Genomic DNA, 19,755 nt, shown 5'->3' with positions numbered 1-19,755 from the left:
CCAGGTTCAAGCAATTCTCATGCCTCAGATTCCTCGGTAACTGAGATTATAGGCATGCACCACCACACCCAGCTAATTTTTTGTATTTTTAGTGGCGATGGGGTTTTACTGAATTGCCCAGGCTGGTCTTGAACTCCTGGGCTCAAGCAATCCACCCACCTTGGCCTCCCAAAGTGTTGGGATTACAGGCATGAGCTACCGTGCCCGGCCTGTGTATGTTCTTTATTGCATGCATATCCTCATTTCTGTTGGAAATATAACTGCTAGATGTGACATATAAGTTTTAATGCATTTTCTTCTGTATGTGAAAAATGTTGTTTGAGTACAGATGTACTGTTCTTTGGAAGTAAAGTATTTGAAGCAATGAAGAAAGCGAATTTGACTAGAAATCCAGAAAGAAAGAGTTGACATTATTTATAGTAGCTGGGTACTGATACTTTTATTTATGTATTTATGTTATTTATTAATGTCGAATCTTGATTAGTTATCATAAGTTATAATAAGTGGTAACAAGGCAAACCATTTCATTGCTCGTGCCGGATTTAAAAACTTACAGCGTAGTTTTTTACTGGTATCTAGAATCTTTTTAGAATGCCTCATCCTGCAAACTAATTATTAATATTAACCTCAGGACAATAGGCTTGGAAAGTAATTTTTAATTAAAAAAAATTTCTTCCTATCTGTGCAGATGGTTAAAAGCTGATTGTGGCACTCATAGTTTGTAGCATTTACACTAGAAACCAGGAAAAATCAGTGAATCTTCTAATTTTTTATTTTTAGCTAATAAGTTGGCAAATTTATTGTAAGCATTGACCACTGTGTTTCATGAGCTTAAGCTATGAAGACCGTATGAAACGGAGCAACACTAAGTCTGAGTCGTAAGAAACAAATGCTTTGTGATGTGGGCCTCACTCAGAATGTCTGTGGCTAAAAATATCCCTGCGGGGGTCAAAGTTATCCAGTGGATCTTGGCTCAACCTTGCGGATTGGGCATCTAATCTACAGGAGCATCGTTTAGCAGATTTCTTGGAAACTACTATTTGTTTTATTTATTTTCTAATAATAAAAATAGAATGTGTTTATTCTAGAAAATTTGGAAAGAGTATACAAATAGAAATACAAATTGTATGTAATAACGTCATCCTTTGTTAATATTTTGGAGTTTTTCAGTTTTAAAAGTGCCTTTCTTTTTTTTTTTTCTCAACATAGCTCATTTGTTCAACCCATATGTTACTGAGAACTTCTTGTGTATAGATGGCAAAACTGAACAGAACCAGAAATTCTGCAATCCTTTATAGGGTCTCCAAGACCATAACTTATACAACAGAATCAAGAACAACTCTAAGGTCAGTGGTGGTGATGGAGAAGCTGCAGACGGGGATCTCTGGGTGACTGTAACAAAAAAGTGCTAACATAGCAGCCCCGAGACAGCAGACCTTAGAAAGGCCTACTTGCAAGGTTGACCCACGGCCAGCATCTGGGAACTTGGCTTTCAGGAGTCTTCCTACCATTCTGAGATTGATAAGGATGGTTTACTGTGCTTAGACTATTTGTACAAACCATATGGTTTATGCTGAATACCATTGTCCTGCTGGAAGTCTGAAATTTTATATGTGCTAGGCAGAGGGTTTCTATGACCAGTCCCCAATAAAAACCGTAGGCTCTGAATCTAATGAGCTTCTCTAGTAGAGAGCACTTTGCATATGTTGCCACAGGTTGTTGCTGGAGGAGTTAAGTGCATCCTGTGCCATTTTACTAGGAGGATCCTGGAAGCTTATGTCTGATTTCCTTTGGGCTTTGCCCCATGTGCTGATTTTGCTTTGTATTGAATTTTGCTTTTGCTGATTTTGCTTTGTATTGAATTTTACTTTTGCTGATTTTGCTTTGTATTGAATTTTACTTTTGCTGATTTTGCTTTGTATCCTCTCACTGCGAGAAACTGTAACTGTGAATACATTTACTTCTGAGTCCTTTGAGTCCTTCTAGCAAATCATCAAACATGAGGGTGGTCTTGGGGGCCCTTGAAACAATGACCGACTAGGAAATTAAGTTGTCAGATGAGTCATTACCTCTACTTTCACAAAGGCCGATAAAGTAAACTTTTTTAGGATAAAGTTGGGCATACAACTCTTTGAGTAGAAGAAATATTAAAGGAAATGTGTTGTTTGGGCGTTGGTTTATTCACAATCAACTCTGCCCATATTGGCTTACTCTCCAATCCCCAAATCACTTACTCTCAATCATACAAGCACTTCTCACTTAAGACTGGCACTGGTTTAGGCCGGGTGCAGTGGCTCATGCCTGTAATCCCAGCACTTCGGGAGGCCAAGGCTGGCAGATCATGAGGTCAGGAGTTCAAGACCAGCCTGGCCAACATGGGGAAACCCCGTCTCTACTAAAAATACAAAAATTAGCCGGGTGTGGTGGTGCACACCTGTAGTCCCAGCTACTCAGGAGGCTGAGGCAGAAGAATCGCTCGAACCCAGGAGGCGGAGGTTGCAGTGAGCCGAGATTGCGCCACTGTACTCCAATCTGGGTGACAGAGCGAGATTCCATCTAAAAATAAATAAATAAAATTTAAAAAGACTGACATTGGTCTATATAAATTAAGGAAGCCTTTTCAAAAACTTGGCAGGGAGGGAGGTAATAGAAGAGAATAATCTCACAGAGCAGGAAATGCCTTCAGATTGGATATCAGACATCATTGCAGCAAAAGTCCATTAGACAAACACTGTCCAAGGGAATTCGTTATTGGTTGTTTCTTTCCTTGGGTCTTATTCTGCTTCCATGTTTCTGGTGACCATTGTTTTGGAGCAGAATGGCTTTTACCATGTCCTATTGTCTTGAGAACTCCAACTGCAATCTCTGAGCTTGTCAGAAGCAAAAAGGAGTCCCTTAAAATGAAACCAACCAGGCCCGGCGCAGTGGCTCACGCCTGTAATCCCAGCACTTTGGGAGGCATAAGTAAGTGGCTCGCTTGAGCCCAGGAGTTCAAGACTAGCCTGGCCAACATGGTGAAACCCTGTCTCTACTAAATATACAAAAAGATTAGCTTGGTGTGGTGGCGGGTGCCTATAATCCCAGTTACTCGGGAGGTTGAGGTATCCGAATCACTTGTACCCGCGAGGCAGAGGTTGCGATGAGCCGAGATCGCGCCACTGCACTCCAGCCTGGGTGACAGAGCGAGACTCTATCTCAAAAAAAAAAAGAAAAAAGAAAGAGAAAAGAATAAAGAAAACAACCGGCCCCCATTCCCAGATGCTGTCTACACAAAGTTGAAATACTGCACAGAACAATTTAGTTCCACATTCTCTCAGTCATCTCTCCTGGGCTGGGCTAGGGTTTTCCTTTTGCATAATCAGAGGTTCCATGAAAACATTTTAACAACAAAATCGGGTGGGGAGAAGAAAATAAGCAGTTTTTCTCTGAAAACACCCTTCTAGTGTCCTCAATGCAGCAATGGCTGGAGCTTAAAAATTCCCATCCTTCTAGCCATCTTACTCTCAGCCCCCTCTCTTTTGTTCTGCTACACTGAGAAGCATAATTTTTGTTCTCAAGAATGTGAACAAAATGCCCTGAACATGGCTGGCCTTTGAAGATCTTGCATTTCAGCCCTCAGATGCAGCATCACCTCCGCAGCATGGTGTATCCACTGCCTCCAGCTGTGGTGTCACTGAGACGGACGGTCTTCACAGGATGTGAAAAGAGAAGGCAGGGTGCCCTCTTAGCTGCAGCAGATATTCTCATAGCTGCCTGGGTATTATTTTGTGCAGGCTTACATTTCTGAGCTGGCTTCTGATACTGGAGTGACCCAAGCTCCTTTTTCTCTCCTTCCCAGGTGACCATGTTTCTCTGTTCCAGAGGGTGCAGCCTGTTTATTTCAACAAATTTCCTTTGCATCTTGGCCACAGTTGTGTTTCGCAGTCCAGCCTCCTTTATGCTGACATTGACCTAAATGCTTTTTAGGCACTAGTAGGGACATAAGTGACTTTATTTTAAATGCTAATCTGCTGACTAACCCCAAGTCTGGGAATACCTCCAAAATGAATAGGTGATATATTACTGTTTATGTAGGAACACTTATTCATTGTAAGTTTCCCTCAAAACAATCCTTGATAATGTTGCAGAAATCATAGACTGTGATGCTCATAGCCACCTACACATTCCTTCTAGAATACAGATACTTTTCCCTCAAGAAACACATCCTGGGTCTGGGCGGTTGCAGTGCAGAGATTTACCTGTCTTGTAGCCAGCTGCCTAGGACCAAGCTTCTGTGTGTATGTTCCCCCCAATAAATCACTTTATTTTATTTTTATTTTTTAAGACAGAGTCTCACTTCATCACCCAGGCTGGAGAGCAGTGGTGCGATCTCAGCTCACTGCCACCTCTGCCTCCTGGGTCCAAGCGATTCTCCTGCTTCAGCCTTCTGAGTAGCTGGGACTACAGGCATGTGCCATCATGCCCAGCTAATTTTTTTATCTTTATAGAGTTGGGTTTCCTCATGTTGGCCAAGCTGGTCTCAAACTCCTGACCTCAAGTGATCCGCCCACCTCGGCCTCCCAAAGTGCTGGGATCACAGGCGTGAGCCACCATAACCAGCCCCAATAAATCACTTCATATCAACAGACTGAATTTGTCTGCCTCATTCTTTGGTGTCTTGGCTCCTTCGGCATTTGGGGTCCACTTTGCATTTATGACCCTTTCATATATGCACTGTCAAATGGTTGACAGGATTTCTAATGCTATTGAAACTTTTAAATTTTAAGACGTTCTTATGGGTTTCTTAGTGGGAAGTTGTAAGAAATTGTATTAGAGATTATTACGTTGATCAGCAATGACCTGAACATTGAAGACTGGGAAATTTAATTGAGGAAACAGAAGACATTGAGCTGAGGATGGCTCTGGAGGCGTGGGGTGAGCTGTAGTATCGGAAGCTTTCCACACTTCTGATACTGTATTCCTGGTGAGAATTGTTGGGCACAGAAAGTAAAGTGAGGGGGTGCCAGAGAGGTACCAGAGAGGTACTTGGGAGCTTTGCCTGAGGTTGGCCTTGTTCACTGTCCTCCAGGACACTTGGTGGGGACTAAGACCCTACCGAGAAGAGTCTCTTTTATACCATCTTGGTGATCCTCTGGAAGGGCCAGGGCCAGGGCCAGCTTGCAGGGAGACCAGTTCTCTATCAAAATTTCTCCAGGTCCTGGATATAAACCATTTCCATGTATTCCAGAAAATGGGGGAGAAAGGCTGATTTCCCTCTCCTCCAAAGCCACTCTTTGATCCCAGTTGATGACATCTTCTTTAAGCCATACATGCCAGCGTAGTGAGCAGATGGAGCTGAGAAACATTGCTCAGTATTAAGTATTAGAGGTGTGTGCATGGGTGGTTGTGGTTGGTTTGTTCATGTGCACATGGAACAGCTTACAGGGAACAATAGGTGCATGGAGTCATAGTGAAGAAGACATGGTCTCTGCCTCCAGGTAACGCATATTCACAAAAAGTACTGCTAAACAAAATTTAAAACTTGAAAATCATTCAAATCTATGTTTGAGGATCCACAAAACACACATAAGACTGGAATTTTAATTTGTTACTCCAAATCCCAAGTGGAACAACTTTGCATATGAGGACGGAAGGGAGTTGAGTAGCTCGCTGGGGAATGTGTGGATTTGTGCTTCTCTGCTGTGTGGAAAGTATGGTTAAGAGTGAAGGCCCCAGGGCCGGGCATGGTGGCTCACTCCTGTAATCCCAGCACTCTGGGAGGCCGAGGTGGGTGGATCACCTGAGGTCAGGAGTTCAAGACCAGCCTGGCCAGCATGGCGAAACCCTGTCTCTACTAAAAATACACAAATTAGTAGGGCATGGTGGCAGGTGTCTGTGGTCCCAGCTACTTGGTAGGCTGAGGCAGGAGAACTGCTTGACCCCGGGAGGCAGAGGTTGCAGTGAGCTGAGATCGTGCCACTGCACTCCAGCCTGGGCGATGGAGTAAGACTCTGTCTCAAAAAAAAAAAAAAAAAGTGAAGGCCCTAGAACCAACATGTAAGGGTTTAAATCCCAGCTCTGTCAGTTACCAGCTATGTGGCCTTGGGCAAATACAGAAACGTTAATTGCTATAGTTTCCTAATTTTTACAATGGGGGATAATGGTAATCCAACTACATGACACTGTTGTATACATTAAATGAGTTAATAAATATGAAATGCTTCAAATAGTGCCGGACACACTGAGCACTTCCATAACACTGGCAGTTACTATTATTATCTGCCCTAAGAAGTATTGGTGGGAACTATATTCAAGGACTATAAATTTTTTTAAGTTACTCAAAATCAAAACCCGTTGTAAATAATTTTACCTCTCCACATCCTCACTGTGAACGTAATAGCAACGTATGTTTAATTATATACTGACTATTCTCCATTGCAAGGATAAACTTAACAGCTTAAACAAAAGGAATCTCCGTGAGCTCCTCCTGCACTAGACACAGTATATTTTCTAACTTACTCCTCACAACCACCTTAGCATGCAGATATTATTATCTCCAATTTATGATAGACTAAAACTATTGTTTAACGTTAATTAACTTGTCTAAGCTCACATCTAGTAAGTGATTGGTCTCGGCTGGGAACTGGGTTTTTGTGACCCCAGAGTCCACGAGACAGATTTTCAGGTGAATAAGATTCAAATAATTAAAAAATTTGTAAAACCAGTTGTGTGGATCTTTATGTCAGAAAAAAATGCCCAGCTCAGTTTCTGGTAGCTTAGAGGCAATAATTTCTTGTGTTCGTTGCTTGGGAAAGATGTGTCAAGTAAAATTGGCTGTGGTCCCAGTTTCTACTGAGTTGTGGAAGCTATGTTGTTTTTTGAGCTAGATCAGTTGTGAGCGTTTGACATTCTGAGACATAAAGTCAATATAGAAGAGAACCTCCCCTCTCACTGTTTATTCTCCGCTACCATTGTAAATGTCTCCCAGCTTTCTGCCATTTCCAAAACATTTACTTTTGTTAAAAAAAAAAGTCCCAGAAATTAAAGGCCCAGACTAAACAGCATTCATTCATTTAAAACATTACATAGATATAACCTGTCACTTTACTTTGCTTAAACCCGATGGCTTCCTGCTACACTTGGAATAAGCCCAAATACTTTATCATGGTGCAGGGGACCTTGCTCATTTTGCTGCCAAGCATCCATCCCTACTTTTCTAGATATAGCACTCAAATTGGGTTCAGTGGCTGGAATTCTAAGCGGTGATGTCCTGCCCTCCCTCAGCTAGGAGGCAGACCCAGGACCCAAGCAAAATCAGACACCATCTTTCTGGAATTAAATCTTGAGCAGTGAGACAATAAAATGAGGACGAGCTGGAGCTTTTGCGCTCCCTTGGCAGTCTCTGATAAGACCCAATGTTCATCAGTTCCCACTACCTTGATCCCCAGAGCTGCCCTGGTTCCCATTTTTCTGAGCTACCCTATGTCTTTCTCACATATTCCTTCTATGCCTTTAGGTCAGCCACAGTCAGGTTGGGTGTTTTTGTAGCTAAAGATTCCTACCTGGCACACCTGCCTGGCAGGGCCTCCCTGTAGTAGTCCCTCAGTGTCTGTGGGGGCATTGGTTCCAGGACCTCCTGAGATACTGAAATTCACAGATACTCAAGTCCCTGATATAAAATGGTGTAGCATTTGCATATAACCTCAGCAGGCTGGGCTATCCACCCTCCTTCCTCTCACTGCACCTCACCCTCACTAACTCTTTGACTTACTGGGCTTGTTCCCACCTCAAGGCCTTTACCCTTTTCCTTGGTCCTGGCTTCTTCAACCCAAATATCACCCCTTTAGAGAGGTGATGGCTGACTTTTCCATATCTCTCTATCTCATAGCCTGTTGGATATCCTGTGTTGTATTTATTAATACTTAAAATGATCTTGATCTTTGTTTACTTATTATTTGCATTTCCCTATTAGAATATCAGCTGTAAGAACATAGGGACCTTGTCTTTTTTATTCACTGGTATTCCTAGTAATAGCATTGTTATAACAGTATTTAGCACTTAATAGGTGCTCATTAAATATTAATTGAATGAATGAGTGTGTTGTCTGTGGTACATCCTATGTGTAGCAATCATATGTCATATAACCTACTGGTTAAGAGCCTGTGTCCGGGAGTCAGACTGTTCGGGTTCAAATCCTGGCTGTCATACTTGTGTACTGTGTGACTTTGGGCAAGTTGCTTAACCTCTTGTGCTTCAGTTTCTTCATTTCTAAAATGGTAATAATAAAAATGCATACGTAAGATGAAGGGTAAGTAAGATGAATCACTAAAAGCCCTTGGTACCTTGCCTGGAAAACAATAAGATTCAATATTTGGCAACTTATTAGAGCACAGTCATCTCTCTGTATCCATGAAGCCTTGGTTTCAGGACCCCCCTGGGATACCAAAATTCACAGATAGTTAAGTCTCTGATATAAAATGGTGTAGCATTTGCATATAACATATGCAAATCCTCCTATATACTTTAAATCTCTAGATTACTTATAATACTTAATGCAGTGTAAATGCTTTGTAAATAGTAGTTATGCTGTATTGCTTTTATTTGTATTATTTTTCTTGTTTTTTTATTTCCTTCTCAATATTTTCAACCCAAGCTTGTTTGAATGCACCCATGTGGAATCTGCGGATATAATGAGTGATTGGATTTCTCAATTGTAAGAAGTTCTAGTTAGAGATTGTATGATGCTCCACTGGTTTAATAGTAGCTCTTTTGACAGGGCGCCGTTGCTCAAACCTGTAATCCCAGCACTTTGGGAGGCCAAGAGTTCAAGACCAGCCTGGCCAACATGGTGAAACCCGGTCTCCTAAAAATAAAAAACTTAGCCTGGCATGGTGGCACGCACCTGTAGTCCCAGCTACTCAGGAGGCTGAGGCAGGATAATTGCTTGAACCTGGGAGGTGGAGGTTGCAGTAAGCCAAGATCACACCACTACACTTCAGCCTGAGCAACAAGCGCGAAACTCCCTCTCAAAAAAAAAAAAAAAAAAAAAAAAAAAAATAGCTCTTTTGGAGAAAACCAAAGCCAAGTTCAACATTTAATGTACACCACTTTGAAAAACTCTACTTACAATAGCATGCATTATCTGCCAAAATACATGCCACTTTGCTCTTCAGACTAACAAACACAATTGGGGACCCAAATACCTCTCTGTCAAGCAGGGCCACTGTCAGTTATATGTAATGTAATGATTACCCTTGCACGAGATCTGGACCTTGTTATCATATTTGTGAGGCTGCAGAATAATTTAAAGAATGCAGTGGGATTATGTGTGTTGTTTTTTCTTTTCTTTTCTTTTTTTTTTTTTTTTTGCATTTCTCTTTTGGCTATTTTGTTTGTATTGCTACTGTTAACTGAATTATAAATAATAGGAAGTAAAGAGCTTCTGGGAAGTAGCTGGAAGCTTTTGACAGATTTAGACATCTGAATGATAGTTCTTGACATATCAGTTGGCCCCAAAAACTTCTCCTAGATTTAAAAAATTTGTGATTTGTTGTCAGCATCTTGACAATTTTATTAATTATATTATCCAGTGTATAACTATTATTTCAATTGTATATTATCCAGTGAATGATTATTAATTTTATGCATGTACAATATATTTTTTCATTTCTATACTGCATTATAATGGAATATTTTAAAAGACCTTTTAAGTGATAATTAAGATGTGAATTTAAGTTTATCAGCTATCAAAGGAAATAACTCAACAGAAGTTAACAGAATGACGAAATTGTTAGCTGGTGTAATGCCTCTGTGACATAGCTGAATTTCTACTCTGCCCTAACACTGCTTTAAGAAACAGGATGCCTGCAATAAGAAGTTCCCTTTGTAACCAGAACAGTTGAGACTGGTTAGAACCAAAATAGCTGAGCAAATGACTTCAAAAAAAACTCAGGCTTCGTTATAATCTCATTTCCATGCTAAATGACACTCTGACCAGCACCATAACAGTGACAATTGCTAGGACAATGACCAGAAGAAGTTATAAAAGGACAGAAAAGAAGGAAGGAACTCCAGTTCTGGGAAGTTCACTGGCCATTTCCAGAAAAGACCGGAATCTTCCTCTTTTCATTTTTCTTTTTCTTTCTTTCTTTCTTTTTTTTGAGACAGAGTATTGCTGTGTTGCCCAGGCTGGAGTGCAGTGGCTCCATCTCGGCTCACTGCAACCTCCTCCTCCCGGCTTCAAGTGATTCTTCTGCCCCAGCCCCCAGAGTAGCTGGGATTACAGGTGCGCGCCACCATGCCTGGCTAATTTTTGTATTTTTAGTAAAGATGGGGTTTCACCGTATTGGCCAGGCTGGTCTGGAACTCCTGACCTCGTGATCCATCTGCCTTGGCCTCCCAAAGTGCTGGGATTACAGGTGTGAGTCACCATGCCCAGTCCCTCTTTTCATTTTTAATGTCCATCCCCTTTGTTAGAGAAACTTTATTTTCACCCCTCATCCCTCACTAGTCAAGAAGTTGATTTGTGAGCCGTGCTTCCACTTCTTAATTCAGGGCCATCGAATAAAGTCTGCTCTACTTGACAATTTTATTTTTGTGTATTGGCTTCATGACACTGAACATGGAAAGACTTCACATTTTGGGGCATCGACTTTGTTGGTTATAAGATGATGCCCCCCATCTTATTGTTTTTCCGAATGTGTAAGCAATAACAACTTTGCTGAGTATACACTACTCGCTCATTCCTTACCTCTGGGCTTTCAGCCCTAGGCACGCATTCGAATCACCTTACAAAGTTCCAGATTCTCAGGTTGCATCTTAGACCAATTAAATTAGTAACCTGGCATCAGTATTCTTAAAGTTCCCTAGATGATTTCAGTGTGCAGTGGAGGCTGAGAACCACCGCTCTATCCATGGCTGATGAGTTTCTTTTGACATATGTTTTAAGATGTTTCTTGATTTGTGAGATGTTAAGGTGTAAAAAACAAAACAAAGCAAAACAAAACAAAAAGCCTGCTGGACCTGGTGGTTCACGCCTTTAATCCCAGTATTTTGGAAGCCTGAGGCAGGAAGATCCCTTGAGATGAGGAGTTCAAGACCAGACTGGGCAACATAGCAAGAGTCCATCTCTACAAAATTTTTTAAAATTAGCCAGTAGTGGTGTGTGCCTGTATGTGCCAGGTATGTGCCTGTAGTCCCAGCTACTCAAGAGGCTGAGTCAGGAGGATGCCTTCAGCCCAGAAGTTTGAGGCTGCAGTGAACTGTGATCACTGCAGTGAACTGTCATCATGCCACAGTGCCCCAGCCTGAGTGACAAGGCGAGACCCTGTCTCTCAAAAGAAAAACACAAAACACAATGCTTGCATCTGAGAAATAAAATTGTGATTGCTATTATTATTCTAGCTCTAGAAGGAGTCAGACCATGAAAAACATCAGATTGGGTCAGGTCAATTTTGTGGGACAACTGATGTTCCTTAGTTGTTCTCCTTTTACAGTGTCTTTGACATTGTTTACTAGGAATGTACCCCAGTTATTATAAAGCTTCCTTTGGTTACTGCCAGACACCCGGCAAGAGCTTAGAAATGAAACTTGATGCCTAAAGGAGAAAAAAAAGGTAAAAAAGGGAAACAAAACAAAACAAAAAGCATGGTGTATGATGCATGTGAATCGCCTGGTCACTGGGTGCGCCTGTGTATCCTGTACTCTTTTGGGTCCCTGATTTCACATCCCAACTCCCCTTGGAGTTTGAGACCAGCCTGACCAACATGGAGACAATCTGCCTCTATCAAAAATACAAAATTAGCTGGGCTTGGTGGCACATGCCTGTAGTCCCAGCTACTCGGGAGGCTGAGGCAGGAGAATCGCTTGAATCCAGGAGGCAGAGGTTGCAGTGAACCCAGATCGTGCCATTGCACTCCACCCTGGGCAACAAGAACAAAACTGCGTCTCAAAAAAAAAAAAAAAAAGAAAAGAAAAAAGGAAAAAAAAAAAGACTCAGTGTTTCATCTGATTCCTCGGGATTCTTTCTTTCCCCATCCCTAAGCAAGGAGGGCAGGTGCTCAGATTCTCTTAATATCAAAGCAAAGTGTCCCCTTAACTAGGATGATAGCTAGCTTAGCCTCAGCATACGTGTTAATTCTTGGCATGCCTTGAAATCTTGAAGATGTAGAATTTGATAGTGGCATGGAGGTTTGGCTGGACCTCAGAAATTTTAAAGACTGAGTGATTTCTTTCCTATAAAGAAATTTGTGGTTTTCTGCTGGTATATCAGGTCTCAGTACAACACTACACCTAGATAAAGTTTGCATATTCTGCAAAGCCTCTTATTTCTGCCAAAATGCCAACGATAAAATCAACCTCTTGAGAAGCTACAATTAACCTTCATCTAGTCATCATTTCAAGCCTGCCCAACCAATAAGCCTGCAGACTTATTTCTTCACATCTGACAGAAACAGTGCCCGCCAGGCAATTAGGAAAATATATTGAGATCACATATGAAAATCAGCATTACAAAAGGAAAAATTAGGATCCTCATTTACTGCAGGTGATTTGCTCATTATAAACTAATTAAACTACTAGGTTGAAAATGCAGTTCAGAAACAGAGAGTAGAGTAGTTCATATTTAATATCTCCATCTTTCCTTAAAAATTGTTTGTTAAATGGCAGCCTAACAGTAAATCAATAAAGTCCATAAATCTTTGGTTCTAGAAGTGGGTTTAGATAAGATAAAGATGGGTCCATTTAATTAGGGAAGAAAACAGAAGGCTATGAGGTATGAACAAGAATAATACAGGAGGGTTTAGAATATAAAATATAAGTTGGAGAGGAGCTTTAGAAAATTGAGAAGCTTATTGCATCTGGACAGGTTTAGGGAAATAGGAGCAGACTATTATGGGTAATTTGAAGGAGGCTGGAAGTAGAGAACTCATTAGACTCCCAGTCTCACATGGCCCCACAGTGAACGCATTACAACACAGCCCTGGCAAAGGATGGCATCCTGCCTGATGGGGCCTGAGACAACGCTCCTGCACTGTCCATACACTTTGCTTCCCACTGAGTGATACTTGAATGTTGTCATGGAATTTTTCTTTTTGTATTAAGATATAATTTACATGTCATGTAATTCACCTTCTTAAAGTATATATTTCAGTGGTTTTTAGTAGATTCACAAGATTATGCAACCACCACCACTATCTAATTCTGTACTGGAAATTTGATAAAATGTTGATCCTTTTTCTTTTTTCCCAGTGGCCCACACATCTGTTTCTATAGTTTCTCTTCACACAGCTACGGTAGGGTGAAGAAGTAACAAATTGAAAGGCCTAGACTGAGGTTTCTGTACATCTATTTAGTTGCTTTTTTTGTTCACTCATATTTAGTACTCCAAATTCTGTGTTTATCCAAAAAGTTGGTTCTTCAGATAAACACAACATTTAGGTAGCCTCAGTTGTATGTGATGTATTATGCCAGATCCAAGCTTCCCTAAACACCAGCCTTAGTGGAAATGGCCAGCACGTATTTTGAGAAATACATACAGGTGTCTTTAGTGTGCTCATATAAATAATAAGGTAGTGTGACCAGATAATTTGTTTGTTTATTATAGTTCCCTTGATTCATAGTCAGAAATCTGGATTCAACAGCAAGCCCTCCTTTCTTCTCAGTGAGTTGAGTAGATAGGCAAAAGATTAATGCCCACAGTAGAGGGAGGAATAAAGGGACCTCATTTCTAGAAAATACAATGATTTCTTGCAAATCACTTAATCACTCCTATAAGGAAATATGGGGAATCAGAAGTTCCATTAACTTTAGTACCACGAGAAGAGTAAAACATAAGTAATGTGTTCCATTAGGTAGTAAACAAGAGCAGAAAACCAGAAGAGAGATAGAGAGAAGAGACCAACAGAGGAAGAAGAAAAAAGTATCATGGTAGAGTGGAAATGATGGTGCCAGCGGCCCACCTGGAGCCACTGCTGCAAAGGCTCTGGCTGCAGGGGGCAAGGTGAGCCTGGGGCTGTGTGCTTGTTGGAGCCAGTAGGGACTGGGAACAGGCGAGAGCCCTGCTCTCTACTGAGTTGGCAGGGCGAAAGCCCCATGCTACCAGGCGCAGCTACAGCAGCCCAGCCATAACTCTGGACCTGGGCATCCCTGTGCTCTTGGGGCCTGGGAAACTCCCCTCTACCCATGGGCTTAGAAGTACCTGCTCCTGTTCCCTGGCCTCTCCTTGCTCCTGGTGCCCATTCCGGGCTGGAGCAAAGTTGTGGTCAAGCCCAGGTGCTGTCGGAACCGCCCCCAGGTGTGCGTGTGCACCAGCCTTCTGACGCCTCAGCCCCCTCTGGACTTTGGGTGCTGATGAGCATGGGAGGAAGGCTGAGGTGGAGCTGAAGACAGCTCAGTGCAGGCCTGCAGGCACCCCTCAGCACGAACATCCTGGGTACTGTGGAAGGCATGTTGATGGCGGCAGGAGACAGTTATGCTCCTGGACAGAAAAGGGCAGGTCCCTGGTGAAACTGCTACCTTCAAGCAAGGGATGGCCTGAAGCCTGGGGGCCAGGCTGCCAGTTTTGGGGCAAGTCCGTGGCCCAGAGTAAGAACTGATGATGCTTTTTCCAGGCCCTTCCATTGCTGCCTATGGATCGATCAGTACACACTTCCTTCCTTCTGAGCCCATAAAAACCCTGGGCTCAGCCAGACGTTGACACTACCAGCAGAAAGGAGTTACCCACTCTGGGTCTCCTCTCTGCTGGGGTCTGCACAGACATCAAGGTCACCTGTCTGTGGAGGGAGCTACCCACTTCAGGTCTCCTGAGAGCTGTTCTGTCACTCAGTGAAGCTCCTCTCTGCCTTGCTCACCCTCCAGTTGTCCATGTACCTCATTCTTCCTGGGTACAGGACAAGAACTTGGGACCTGCTGAATGGTGGGACTGAAAGAGCTGTAACACAAACAGGGCTGAAACCCTCAGATGCCACCCTCAGCTTGCCATGTTGCAGGTGATGAGAAGGAGAGAAGAGGTGTGGCTCTTCTGGGAGCCCATACTCCGGTGTCACAGCCGGAGCCAGGGCTGTGACACCCTCTTTGGGGCTCTGTGGTTCCTGGTGTCTCCAAGCTTCTGGATGCCACCACATACCCTTCAGCCAGATGCATGTTCCTGTAGTGGAAGTTGTGTGCAGTACATCTGGTCCAGCCATAGCCTCTTACAGAGCCAACATCTGTGCCAGAGCTTGGAGCTGCCTGCCCTCCCGCAGCAATCGGCATGCCTGGCTGTGTGCAGTGGCCAGACCCAGAGTTCACTTGCCCACACATCCCTTGCCATTCTGTGGCTGACTCACCCTTGGCAGGTGTGGGATCCAGGCTGGTAGTGTGAGCTGAGCGCAACCTGCCAGGCTGAGTGGGCAGAACGAGCCCAGCAGGTGCAGGCAGTACTCAGACAGAAGGCGCTGACAGCCACAGAGGTTTTTGGCTGGTGAAGTGACACCCCAAGGATTCTATGACAGAAAGAGGAATGTGCAGAAACTGGAATGAACAGAGAGCAGTAGCAGCTACCAACTGTGTACTCTTCCACTCTGTGAGGTTATAACTCAGACCATATATTTGTAGGTAATGTTTTACCTTTAATCAAGAAACAAAGCGTTCTTTTTAGTGGCTAACGTTAGGTAGATGAATAATGTTGTAATTATTTAAAAACAATGGTATTGTTTCACCATTCAAAGAAATGTTAAAGGAGCTAGGTTTGAAAGTTAGTGAAACTCTGTTTTGCAGTACTATAAAATTGCAAGCCAAATTTGTGGCTTTTAAAAAATAAAGTAGACCAGGAACGTTGGCTTACGCCTGTAATCCCAGCACTTTGGGAGGCTGAGACGGGCGGATCACAAGGTCAAGAGATCAACACCATCCTGGCCAACATGGTGAAACCCTGTCTCTACTAAAAATACAAAAAAATTAGCTCGGCGTGGTGGCATGTGCCTGTAGTCCCAGCTACTTGGGAGGCTGAGGCAGGAGAATTGCTTGAACCCGGGAGGTGGGATGGTGGGATTGCAGTGAGCCAAGATTGTGCCACTGCACTCCAGCCTGGTGACAGAGCGAGACTCCGTCTAAAAAAAAAAAAAAAAAAAAGGAAGTAAATCCCCAGTGCTTGGAGGCAGACCCCAAACATCTCCACTGGACATTTCACATGAGGTTAAATTTCAGATGAGTAAAACCAAAAAGCAGTGCCACATGCCCAAGGAAACAGGGGAAAGAACACAAGCCCTCCAGAGATCTGGGGGCCTTTCCAATGAGACTGTGCTGAAGAAACATCGCTCTGACAAAGGTGAACTGTCATCCCCAGTAGAGAAAAACTAAGACATTCTAGAGACATTTTGTTCTCTCATAAAAATCATTTATTGGCACACCAGAAATGACAATTTTTTTCTAGTATAGTAGTTGTATGCATCTGTAATTGCAATTCAGTGTAAACTACATGTTACAAGTCACTAGAAATCTAATTAGCAGGATGAATTTAATAAAGAACAAGAGGAACTATGAGTCTACCACGGCCCAGCCATCGAGTCTCATTGGAGAGTAAATCAAATATCAAACTAGTGTTGTCCTGCAACAGTTTTTCTGTAGCCACAAGAAAAACCAAGACGCACATAAACAGGATAGCACCCATTCCATAAATTAGGTACACTTAACTAGAAAAAGATTGTAACTGATAGAACTAATCTAAATAAAGTAAGCACAAAAGTAAATAATTAGCTATTTACATATATTCCTTTTTGCCAAAATTTTGTTAGCTTTCCCATCCCACCTCTTCCCTTCTATTTGTTATTCTTGCTTTGTCATGGTGAATTTCTTGGCTCACTGAAAAATATTTAGACAACTAATTAGAACTTCTTTCTGGGTCCTACCTTTCCTAAAACTTCACGTCAAACTAACGAATTTCAAGGGTAACCTATGTAAGTCTATCTCTATATAGAAGTAAGATGCATTATTATTCTGCTATCAGTCATAGTAATGACATACAACCCCACGTTTTTCCAAACATTATTTGGACTACTCCAGAAAATTAGGCTGTGAATGGCAGCAGAGTGGATGGATTTTTCATTCAGAACAGGCACAGATAGTCTAATGGAGACAAGCATGTTTATCCTGAGAATGTGAATGCTGTGGACTGCAACTCAAGATCCCCCATTACTGAGAATGGGTCCTTTGCCCTCTGGTCACTCTTTATTTTTTCAGCTCTCAATTTTTAAGGCGTGGTATCATAGCAGCATCAGCAAATAAGAATGCTGACATCATTTCTACCAAGAAGGGCTCTGCGATGAGTGGCAGCAGGTACCATAATTAAATAGCGCAGCTGAAAGGGCATTGAGTTGGTACATTTCTGGTGCTATGCCCAGAATGTGTGGATTTTTAGCATCATTCTAGGAAGCCTGAAAGATCTTGCCCATGAGCCTCTTTGACCCTTGCCCATTTCCCTTCTAGTACATATGACAATTTGTAATTATTTTATTTTTGCTTTTTCTCCTACTGGAATATAAGCTCTGAAGGGCAGAGACTACGCCTGTCTGTTCACCACTGTGTCCCCACAGTGTCTAGAACATAATGTTCTAGTGTCTTGAACAGTGCCTGGTCAATAGTAGGTTCTCAATTAAAAGCTTGTATTAAATAAACGAACCAAATCATTGAGTCCCCTGGTTTGCCTGTGTCTTAGAGACTTTCCAGTTTTATACAATGGCCAGGGTTTCTGGCCTATCCTAATTACAGGGCCATCCTAATGATCCTACCCTGATGTGAACCTGTGTAGCAGATATTTTTGTGCTTCAATGAGTAGTAAAACTTCTCGGTGATAGATTCACTCTCCCAAAGCTGAGCTCTGCAGAGCTAACACTACAGGAGAGGTAACAGGGCAAGAACATTTTAGGAGATAAGCTGTATGCTACAAATTCAGCTCATTCTTCCCTACCTCCCCCTATAACCTCATTGTTTGATAGAAAGCTTAAGAAAAAAAGTTAGCAGGAGAATTTTCTCCTGGCAGTGCATGTCCAGTAAGTCACCAAAAAGCTGATCAGAAAAGAAAGAAAATATAACTCACCTACATAAAAAATTAAGTTAAATAAAAGCAAAATCTGGGAGTGGGAACCAAGTGACGTGGTGGACTGTCTAGGTCTTTTGTTGGTTAGAATTGTTGGACATGGAAGCAGAAGCAGGCATGACAGTAGAGGAGAGGTTGAAAGGGAAAAAGGCAGAGCTGTGGGTGTGAAGACTGTAGAGGACCAGCTTTTCTCTCCTCCTTCTCCTGCTCCTGCCAACTCTGCACCCCACCACGACTGGCTGAGCTCCTTGCTGTGGTTCTCGCAGGCGGAGGTAAGAACAGGCAGCTGGTGCCTCCACGGCACATCCTTAGGCTATTGATGCTCTGCTGGAGTAGAAGTCGGGGACTGGCAGCCCAGTGTGCAGCGTGACCTGGGGAATGAGACTGTGAGTCCTGAGACACATCATGCAACCCCCTGTCCCTTTACACAGTGCACCGTGGGTGTGTCCCTAACTCAAAAAGTGTTCTGTTTGCTTCTCTTTAAACATCTAGGCTACTGGGCATTAAAGGGAATTCAAGAAGAATCCTGCCTATGGTAAGAGGCTGCTCACCATGGCGGGCTCTCAAATCCTGGTGACATTTGATTATATGGTTCTCAGTCACCTGCCTCTTTTAAAGGATTCCGGGGAGATTGTGTTCCTTACAACTGAAGACATAGGCTTGGTTTTCAGGTAGTGGAGCCTGCTGGCCACACAACAGTGACCACTGCCAAATCCATGGATAGGGGACCGATTCGCAGAGACAGGACCGATTCGCAGACCCTTCCCTTATTACTTGTCCACTAGTTATTCCAATTAGGGCAAACATTTCTTTCTGGGGTTGCACAGATGATTGCCAGTTGTGAAAAAACATGACATTATACTATTTCACCAATTTCTGTATATCCCCAAACCTCAGTGGATAGCTATGGATAAAACTAGAACCATTTCATGCAGTTCTTGTCCCTGTCTTCTCCAGCCCAAGAGTCTTTATCAACAGATAATCAAAAGGTCCTGAAAACCCCTGAAGAGTATCTAGTATAAAATTCTTTGAAAGGGAAATGGCTAATGTGAAAATCCCTGAATGAGGTCTTTCTGAGACTCGCTTCTAGGGTAATTTATGGTTTTTCTTAAAGTGTAGAGGCTGAACTCTGAAAGATTAGATTCCAGCCTTCCAGAAAACCCCATCTCCTTGCAGGAAGAGAGAAGGGCAGGGGCTGCTAGTTTGCAATCAGTGTTACTGCACATACTGAAACACAACAACGAATTTTTATAAATAGTTTCCAAGGCTGGTACTGGGTAGGGCAAAAGTCATCTGTAGTGTTGTAATTCTCAAGCCCTATCTTAAGACAACCATTTGTGGAATGAGGCTCATAGTTGCTGATTAGAGGCCCAGCTCAGGAGGGAAGTGAAACCCTAAGCCCTGACAGCGGCTGGCAGGGCACAGCTCTTCCTCCATGCATGGCTCCGGTCCCCCTCTGGCCCCAGGCCAAGGGTCTCTCCACCATTCCTTGCCCAGGCAAGGACCCTCATGCCTTAGAAACTGTGCACAGGCTATTCCCTCAGTCTGGAAGGCTCCATGCAACTCACTCCCTCACTCCTTTAAGGCTCAGCTCACCGGTAACTGCAATAAGCCCTGCCTACACTGACCATCCTATTTAAGACTGCGGCTGCCCGCCCCAACCCCAGCACTCATGAACCCTTTACCCTACCATTGGTCTTTTC

The 19,755-nt window shown here is 42.9% G+C and overlaps 1 protein-coding gene across 2 annotated transcripts in view; it reads right to left on the bottom strand.

The window, feature by feature from the left end:
• Positions 1–16,332: 16,332 nt before the first annotated feature.
• TRIM9 (tripartite motif containing 9) overlaps positions 16,333–19,755 on the bottom strand; it is a 115,375-nt gene continuing 111,952 nt past the window's right edge. For both annotated transcript variants that reach the window (XM_011999742.1, XM_011999743.1), the window contains one exon: positions 16,333–18,423. In XM_011999742.1, coding sequence (XP_011855132.1) covers positions 18,361–18,423 — 63 coding nt within the window. In that variant the 3' untranslated portion in view covers positions 16,333–18,360. The remainder of the gene's footprint in view (positions 18,424–19,755) is intronic.

The sequence above is a fragment of the Mandrillus leucophaeus genome, unplaced genomic scaffold (assembly GCF_000951045.1).
Source record: "Mandrillus leucophaeus isolate KB7577 unplaced genomic scaffold, Mleu.le_1.0 Scaffold60, whole genome shotgun sequence".
Classification (NCBI taxonomy): Eukaryota; Metazoa; Chordata; class Mammalia; order Primates; family Cercopithecidae; genus Mandrillus; species Mandrillus leucophaeus.
Note: the sequence above shows the minus strand (reverse complement) of the source record. Positions and strands in the feature narration are given on the sequence as shown.